Genomic DNA, 9,768 nt, shown 5'->3' with positions numbered 1-9,768 from the left:
CCATAACAAAAATGCAGTAACTCAAAACAACCAATTGAACTAATTCATTGCTATGGGTTACTGCACTTAAGCATTAGCACTCTTTACTGAATTATGGAATATGGCTGTTTGTCAGTACCTTAAATTTATCAGCAATTCACTTGAATTAAACATTCTGCTTGCCTGATTCTGTTCTTTTCTTCGTTTTTTTTATGACTATTCGGCATGGTTCCAATTTATTTAGGGTAATGCTGTAATAAAATAATTAATAGTGTGTTGCATAGAAGGATATGGATTTTACATTTGCACACAAGAATGAGCATAAATCACATAAGAGAGAAACAATTTAAGCCCTGTGAAAAAAAAAGCTCCTACGCACAAACCAGCTGTCATCAGTACAGCACCTGACTGGTATTTGTTCTGGGGGTAATGAAATTCTCAGTGGGGTAGACTGTATTGTGCTTACTTTTGTATTTCTCTTGAGTTTCAAAGCGTTTTCAAAGAAATGCACTAACAAAAACTATATCCAGAATATAGACAGAGGGAGGCAATCCATTTTGATCTTCTGCAAATATGTCCTCCCTCCAAAGATTTCACAGAGTAAGGTTTTTTTTTTACTTCCTTATGCGATGTAACCCTTTATTTCTTTCATGTTACCATGTTTATGTCTGGGATACATATTAAAGGCATACTCCAGTCAATCATGAAATTGCAATTAGACTCAGACAGAAGATTGAGCCTCCCTACTGGGTGTATCCTGGCTCTAATTTTGGGTATCTGGATACCTTTATTTCTGGTGGCGTCCTCATTTCGGCCCCGTTCACACCAGGGAAGTTGCAGTTCAGAGGCGCGGTTTCCTTGCAAATTTTAAAAGGGCCGTTTTGGGTGGTGTTAATTGCGTTTCAGCACTGAAACACAATTAAAAAAGCACAAAACCGTGCTGATCAGAGTGGTTTCATTGAAGTCTATATAGAAAACGCGATGATCAGCGCAGAAAAAAAAGGTCAGGGAGAATTTTGGGCGGCAGGCGGCCCATGAATGGTCCCCATAGCAATGTATATCAGCAGTTCAGCATGGCGAAAACTGCGCGGCCGAACCACCCTGGTGTGAACGGAGCCTTCAGGATGGTCCCTAATCTAAGACCTATCATAGAAATTGGAAGACAGTCTGATATACAAGCATGATCCAGTAGCCTCAGGAGAATTGCATTGCTTCCCTAGACACAAACAGTAGTTTTGGGTGACTATTCGCTTGAAGGTTTATGGAGCAGGGAAGATAAGGTGCTCTGCAGACACCTTCAGTAACCGTTTTACAAGGGGAAAATTAAACAATGATGAAGAATAGGTTTTTTTCAGCTGCCAACAGTCATACCTCAACTCAAAATGTTAGCAGCTACCTAAAACATGATATCATCACCCATTCTGGCTAGTTAGGGTTAGGGTTAGAGTTAGGGTTAGGGTTAAGGTAAATTCAGTGGACTTTCTGTCTGCAGCCCAGTTGCAATGTTTCTTGTTACAAAATGATTGCATTTGCATAACTTGTATACAACTGTGTTGCAGCTTGTTCTAGTGAGAAGCTTGGACTAGTCGTAGACCGGGCTGTATTGCTCAGCTGCAGTGCAGTCTGCAGGGAGGCCCTGGAGAGAGCAGGACCTGTGCAGATTGTCAGGTGTGCATTGTTCAGGCACACCTAACAATCTGGTTCACAAGACTGGCAAGAATCACACAACCTTTGATCATTCACATATATGTATTTCAATTCTTTTTTCAGCTGTTTGCCTGCAGCTTTATCTCAAGACTGCCTTATAAATCCATACATTTTTTTTTACATATGACATGAGTTCAAAGCATATAACTGTAGAATTTTCCACTTGAGGAAACATGGTCAGATGTAGTTAACCTCTCTAATCTGAACATGAAAATAAAATTCCTTTCCAAATAAGATTCCAGTTTCCATTTGCAAAATACATTGGTTTTACCACATGTGGATCACAGCGTAATGAAAACCAAAGAGATGGCTGTAAACTAGTAATGCTATTCTGTAATTCTTATTGTTCAAGTGTGGTATGAAGGTCTAACTGAATATTAATATTCATTTTTTAAAGACCAGTGTAGTCACAGAAAGCCTTTGCATGTATAACAGTTTTTCTGAGGATTGTAGTTTACTGAGCCATTCAAAGAACTTAATGAGTCCCAGGCAACAGTTTCTTGGGGCTAGCCATATTAGAGTTGTCAATCATCACCTTTTTTTAGGGACAGGAGCCTTCAAAATTATAGACAGCTAGGCCCTAGGCAGACCAAGCCAATGTCCCTATGCATACCCTGTTCAAATATGCCCAGCACCACCACTGCGCACCTCGTAGGACACCTGATTCTCCTACGAAGCTACTAGAACTAGACCATCTGATAAGCCTCCTGTCCATGACCCCCATTTGAGTGAATTTTCATTCGCTTTCAATAAATTTATTTCCACAGTGTCACACGATCAGTGCACTGGTCGTTCTTTTCTTGTGCTTTTACCTCCAGAAACAGTTGTTCCACATCCACTGAGGAGTTCTATAGAAGAACCATTTCATACATTTTGCTGCCCACTTCATTGAATTCATATCCCTACTATTAAATACTGACTGAGCCATCCTTAAAGATAATATGTTACACTGAGCAGCACCTGCATCCACATCACGTGAGTGCGATACAGTTGTCATTCAATTATCTTTCATCAACTCCCATTTATTGCGCTCGGTTGTTGCGCGCTTGTATTTATTTATTTTCTTTATTGTACCTATTTTATTATAATGGATACCTTTACCTGCTTATTCAGAGCTGCACATTAACAGCCATCCCTGACTGTCACATAGTAGCCCTCTCTCCCATTTTCAGTGCACTTGATTTCCTACATTATACATGCATCAATGTGACCCTGAGACAATTGCATATTCCACCCCAATCATTAGATAAGAAGATTATTGGCAGCAAAAATCAGTGCTAGCCCATACATTGGTCAGTTTTTTTTTGGCAGAGATGATCTAAAATGACCTTGCTTTGCCAGCAATCAACTATCCAATTAGCTATTGTGTAAAAAACACTTCTAGCACCTTGTTTGGTTGACTCTGTTATCACAGTTTAATAATGATATTGATTCCTCCGTGCATCCAGTGCTATTCCATTTCTTCACTTTTGTGTAATATAATTGGGAAACACTCTTTAAAGTAAATCAGTCAATATGTCTATTCAGAACAAAGTAATAGGTTTACCTGATAACCTGTCCCTCCATTTCCTGTTCAGGTTATTGGCTCATTGCTTTTCCAAATAATCTGCAAACTTAGAAGTCAAATTAGAGGTATCTCCTCTAATGATTTCTGCTAAGATACTATGTAAAATTTTTCAATGCTGAAGGCATGCAGATGGTGCACCCTTTTTTCCTAAAACAATTGGATTGTTAAGGTAATGATAATAAAGGCAGACCCTCCCATTTAATAGTAATTGAAGAAAGGACATAGTAGTGCAAACTTCAAATTTTTGGAATACTTTATTGTTTATTTACATAGTTACATAGTACATAGTTACATAGTATTTGAGGTTGAATAAAGACATTAGTCCATCAAGTCCAACCTATTAGGATCTCATTCTAGGAGTACCCGTACCCCTGTATATTACGGTCCCTTAAGAAATCGTCCAAAAGTTTATTGAACAATTCCACATTATTTGCTGAAATCACCGCCTGTGGCAGTGAGTTCCAGACCCTAACTGATCTTACTGTGAAGAACCCCCTTCGCCCCTTGTGCTGGAATTTTTTTTCCATCAATTTTAGGTGATGGCCTCTAGTTTTTGTAACGGAGTTAATTTTAAACAGTTTATCGCTAATGTTGCTACCACCATTAAACATTTTGTACATGGAAATCATATCCCCCCTTAATCTCCTCACCTCTAATGTGAACATGTTTAAATTTAGTAGCCTCGTCTCGTAGCTCTGGTCCTCCATACCCCTAATTAGTTTGGTTGCCCTTCGCTGGACTTTTTCCAACTCAAGGACATCTTTTCTTAGTACTGGTGACCAGAACTGGACCGCGTACTCCAGATGAGGTCGAACCAATGATCTATAAAGTGGCAAAATTATAGACTTGTCCCTGCAATACATCCCCTTTTTAATACAGGACAAGACCCTGCTAGCTTTGTTTACAGCAGCCTGGCACTGCAAACTACCTTTCAGTTTGTGGTCTACAATGACCCCCAAATCCTTCTCCATTTCTGACTTCCCCAGCGGCATACCCATAATTGTATAACCCATTTGTTTATTTTTAATTCCAAAGTGCATTACTTTGCATTTATCGACATTAAACCTCATCTGCCACATTAATGCCCACTCCCCTATTTTATCCAGGTCCTCCTGTAATGTTATAGTGTCTAAGTCCGTGTCTATTACCCTCCCTATTTTGGTGTCATCCGCAAACACGGAAATATCGCTGTTAACACCCTCCCCGATGTCATTAATAAATAAGTTGAACAATATGGGACCCAGCACAGAACCCTGAGGCACACCGCTCATTACACTAGCCCAGTCTGAAAAGGTGCCATTTACAGATACCCTCTGGACACGTTCCCGTAGCCAGTTCTCTATCCACGTACACACCACCTCATCTATGCCCATAGCCCTCAGCTTGTGTAGCAAGCGTTTGTGTGGTACCGTATCAAAAGCCTTTGAGAAATCCAGATATACCACATCCACCGGCTTACCTCCGTCCATATCTCTACTTACCCCCTCATAAAAAGTTAGCAAGTTAGTTAGGCAGGAACGGTCTTTCCTGAACCCGTGCTGATTGTCATTAACTATCCCGTTTTCCTGAACAAATTCTACCAGATAATCCTTTATTATGCCCTCTAGCATTTTACAAACTACCGATGTTAGATAAAAAAAGAAACAAACTGATCATTTCATTCTGAGTTAGCATCTGGCCACAATATGGAGTGTTTGTATCAGGATTGATTGTGTCTCAGCATCCAATATTACCTGTCATTGCTTTTCTACAACTTGGTGATTAACTATAAAACTCAAACTGAAGTTAATACCAGGTCAAACGTAATCTCAAGTTGACATAAGCTGATAGTATGAACTGGGCACTGAACAGTCCTGTTTCAGAGTACCCTGTAGGGCTATCCATCTGCCTTCTAAGGCTGAAATCGCCTGTCAGTCCACTGGCAATAATTGAAAATATTCTTCCTGTGTGATAGCATAAAAAATGTATAAAGGCCAGTCAATAATTTGTGGTAGCTAAAAAATAAGCAAAAACACTGGATCAAAGAAAAGACTACAGCCATGTTTAATCTCTTCAAATATCAGCAACTGCTCACAATATGGTTAGATGGGAATACATTATACAGTGGCGGAACTACCAGGGTCACAGAGGTCGCAGCTGCGACCGGGCCCTGGAGTTCCACCACTTGGAGGGGGCCTAGGACAGGAGGAAGGGGCCCCTGGTAACCGCTGATTACCAGATTATTTAATATCCCGGTAACCGCTAATGTCAGTACTTGGACCTCTTCTTCCTGTCCTGGGCCCTATGTGCTTCACTCTGCACCCTTCACCTTGTTCAGGGCGCAGCGTGAAGTATGATCCAGCTGGTGCAGCAGCCAATAAGTGGGAAGCGGGTTATCCCCGCCCCCCTCATCACACAGAACGCTGCTGAATAGAGAGCTGCATCGGTCAGAGAGGCCTGCTGCGAACACAAAGGGGGAGATGTAGGGAGCTGGGATTATGAAGGGGACATGGAAGAGGAGAGTGTGGAGTCCGGGAGCAGAAAGCTGGGGACGTGAAGGGGGAGATGAGGGGAAGCTGGGGACATGGAAGAGGAGAGTGTGGGGTCTGGGAGCGGAAAGCTAGGGACATGAAGGGGGAGATAATGGGGAGCTAGAGACATGGAAGAGGAGAGTGTGTTTTTTTTTGTCTACTGTTTGTTTGTTTTTTAAAATAAATGTATCTAACTTTTTTTGGGGGGGGATGGGGGCCCTTCGTGGATTCTTGCATCGAGGCCCTGAGGTTACTAGTTACACGTCTGATTATAGAAATTATTAAGACACGTACACAAACCCATATGTGTATCCTGCAAGTGAGGTCTGAGCTCTGAACCACAACAATTACGCTTTTTCTCCCAATGACAATGGAAAACAAAAGAGAATTAAGTGAAAATGTTGAACAAGTGTTCATGTTGCAAGGATGCCCTGGACACAAGAACCACCAGGTGACCCCCTGTTTCTATAACCACTGAGAATCTGGGTCAATCAATGGGTCACTGTAATTGCTCATCCCAATGCAGTAGTTTCTCCTCTGAGAAGTGGGTAAGCTGCCATGAAGCTCAGCTGGGTAAGAGATATAAGTGGGAATAAGCCTATGAATGGGGGAATGAGTGAAGGGAGGAGACAGCCCCTGCTTTAGAATCTTGGTAGAAGGATTTTTTTGCTGGGATTACTTGTGATGCTCTGTTCATTATGCACAGGCTAGTTATTGTCACATCTTAATGAAATCACAGAACTCAGATAACTAGCATACTATTCATATATGCTCCTTGACAGAGATGAAAATACCCTTTTGTGACTTTACCCCCAAGCAAATACAGCAAATACCCAACTGTCAGGTCTTTATTGCTGTATATGTACCTATTTCATTTCATTTTATGTCAGGATCGGAAGTAATGGGAGATCTCTCCAACAAGGGTGCAGACAAAAACATATTTTTAGTAAAGATAGCCTTTTTAGTAAAGAAAGCCTCTGCTGTGACCAGCAGAGGCTTTGGTAAAGCTGTATAGCCCTGGGAGGTTTATGTATAAAATCCTGATCTGTTGCAGAGAAATTTTACTCTACAAATTTGTGCAGAAACCAGATTAGTTTTAACAACAGGTTTTTTTTCGAAGCCCGTGGACGTGCATCAAAACAAACTTCCCCCTGTGAACAAAAAAAGTGAACCGTGAAATCACAGCACACAAAAAACGTGCACAAGGGTGCAAGATCCTTCAAAAGAAGGGACCTACTTTCCCGACCCCCCGGGGCGCAAGGCTCCTGACAGGGGTTGAGACTGTCGGACCACCAACCCGAAGGCCGGTGGACCGTTTCCGTCGGGGACCTGCCGAAACAGGTCCCTCACAGTACTAGGCAGGGGGGATCTCCCGAAGAGAAACCCCCCTCCTGGGTGGGAGGAGACAGAGAACCCCGTAGGAGGCACAGAATCTCCTCCCAGCATCAGGAATAGGCCCCGAAGAAACCTGCACCTTCAGCATCTGTGGGTCAAACTATGCTTTTTAAAAAAGCCAATCGTGCATCGTGCATTAAGTGCATAAATAATACTAAAGTGCCAGTGCACCACGCTGACAGGCCTTAGGGGCCGAGTGCAAAAAAATTGCCCCGGACTAGCCATAAGGCCTGTCCAAGAGGCGTTGTGCAGAAATAAGCAATGTGGTGTGTGACCGAGTGATCAGTGAGTCAAAGTGGGGTCCCATACCCAAGTGACTTCCTGAGCACCCCTGGGACGCCACCCCCAGGGGGCACAACACCACGGGCTTCTGCCGCCCCCGAACCCTCTAGCCTTGATCAAGTTTCGGATCCATTCCCATCAGGAGATAGTTCACCTTCAGAGATCCCTCCCCGTGGAGCCCACCCATTAACTAGGGTCGAAAACTCCGGGGCCTGGAACCTCATCCGGCTCCCTACCAATTACGACAGGAACCTACCGGTCCGTCCATCCACCCTTCATAGGCGACAGCGGACTTTCAGTTCCCGACAACTGATAAGAACAGATACTACACTTGATCTTAGCCAAAAGGCCGAGAAGCGATAAAAGTTTACTACAAATATTCATTAAATAATTATTACTATTTATTAAACATGAGCATTAAGTATGCATTCCTGTGCATGTCATATACCCCCTGCAGCTTGGGGAAGAAACCTGGCATTGAACTGATTGGCTGCATTATTGTGTTTGTAAAATAGAAATGTACAGCATTTATTGTGGGTACTGACACTGCACTCTCTGTGTTCTTGTACTGCCTCTTCAGTAACCACTCTGCTGGGTAAACATCTAGCACTCGATGCCTAGTACATCCAGCTTCAGTAAATGAGGACTAATTTGCATTAAGTCTATTGAGAAGAAACAGGGTACTTTGAATATAGCATCAAAGAAATATCTATTGCACAAAAAGATTTGTTTGTATAAAAAAGAAGAGATGTATTATTGCAAAATATTATAATTCAAAATAAATATTAAAAACATAAATATATACAGTTGTTTTTTTAGACCATTACGGTTATTTAGCATATTGTATTTATTATTTCCTTAGAATGTCGATTCATTTCAGAGATCTTTTCTGCTTCTTCAGGACCATTATAGAGAATACGGATAATTATAGTCTCTTAATGCAAAACATGGATCAATTCTAATAAACATATTCTTATTAGATAATAATATAGTTATATCATAAATATGTACCACACCTTTACAGTCAACTAAGATAACATTATCAAGGCATACATTTATATTTGCTCATTCGCTGTAACTGAGCTGATACTTCTCCTTATAAACCAAAATGGAATGAAATGTATATACTGTACTCATATATGATCTAGTAAATATAAAATACAGTCATGTTAATCTCCTTATACCTGGACAAGGCAGGTGTCCCAGAGATCATTTATAACATGCTGTCCAAGTAGCCCCGATATATCCTACGATTACCTTTATAGTGGTGAGGTTGTCTTCTACCCAGTGTACTATTCCTATGGCTCTCTCACTAGAGATGCTACATGGCTGTAGCGCAATTTCAGTGCAATGTTATTGTTCCTTTATTTCGATTAGTATGTATTACTGCCTGCATTTCTCAGGTACAGTCTGTGTACTGGTACCAGCTCCGTGATACATGCCGATACTTGAACATGTTTGTATTACCTTATGCTCAATAAAAACTGGCATGCTAAAAAAACAAAATAACATGTTGTCCATTGTGAAATTAAAACAATATTCTCAGGGTGTAGTTGATGATCATCAAGAGGGAGGCATTAAGAAAATAATTTGCATTAGGAATTCATTAGGGCATTTGTGACTCATGCTAAATACATGTCAGCAGAATTGTCTTATTGCACGTTTAAACCTTACTAATCTTAAATTGTATGGTATTTATTATACTGAGAGAAAGATAAATGTCTAGTTATGTTCTCCTTTTCTTAGGTTAGCACGCTTGACTGGGTACGAGCTGAAAAAATGTATAACCTCTGTGAGGTTCTCTTTAAAGTTAGCAAGGTAGGTGTTCTTCTATTTAATTCAATATGAATTAGAGACTGAGACTGTTAATCTTTCCTTAGATTGTCATGATGTGTTTTATTTAACTTTTGTTTAAAGTGACACTAAACTCAGGAGTTAAATCTTAAAAATACATTCAACTATTAACAAAAATGTATCTTACTTGTGTATCACTCGGCTGTAGATCCTGTAATTATCTCTGAATTGGTACTGACACTGTCCTTCCTTCTGCAGGGTGGATACTTTTGTTCCCCGTGGTCCCTGTGTGTGTTGTAAAGTAGGCACGGCTCCAAGCTCACTCCTGTGATCGACTATGGGGTCTATTCACAAAGCAGCCGAAGGATCTAGCTGTAGCTTCGGCAGGACCCCTTTGGTTCAGTAGAACCGAAGGGCTGCTGTACGGGCTATTCACTATAGCCCGTACAGCTCCCGAAGTCGGCCGGGGGGCTCAGTCGAGCCGAAGGCACATGCTTCGGCTCGACTGAGCCGCGGTGAAAGCCTAAGCTGGAC

At 41.4% G+C, this 9,768-nt stretch overlaps 1 protein-coding gene across 1 annotated transcript in view; it reads left to right on the top strand.

Moving 5' to 3' along the window:
* The window catches only part of SNTG2 (syntrophin gamma 2), a 381,958-nt gene that overhangs the window by 332,893 nt on the left and 39,297 nt on the right, over positions 1-9,768 (top strand). The window contains exon 14 of the mRNA XM_018559229.1: positions 9,187-9,258. Coding sequence (XP_018414731.1) covers positions 9,187-9,258 — 72 coding nt within the window. The remainder of the gene's footprint in view (positions 1-9,186; positions 9,259-9,768) is intronic.

This window comes from Nanorana parkeri, unplaced genomic scaffold (assembly GCF_000935625.1).
Source record: "Nanorana parkeri isolate BGI_ZX_2015 unplaced genomic scaffold, ASM93562v1 scaffold383, whole genome shotgun sequence".
Classification (NCBI taxonomy): domain Eukaryota; kingdom Metazoa; phylum Chordata; class Amphibia; order Anura; family Dicroglossidae; genus Nanorana; species Nanorana parkeri.
This window is presented reverse-complemented; position numbering and strand designations above follow the sequence as displayed.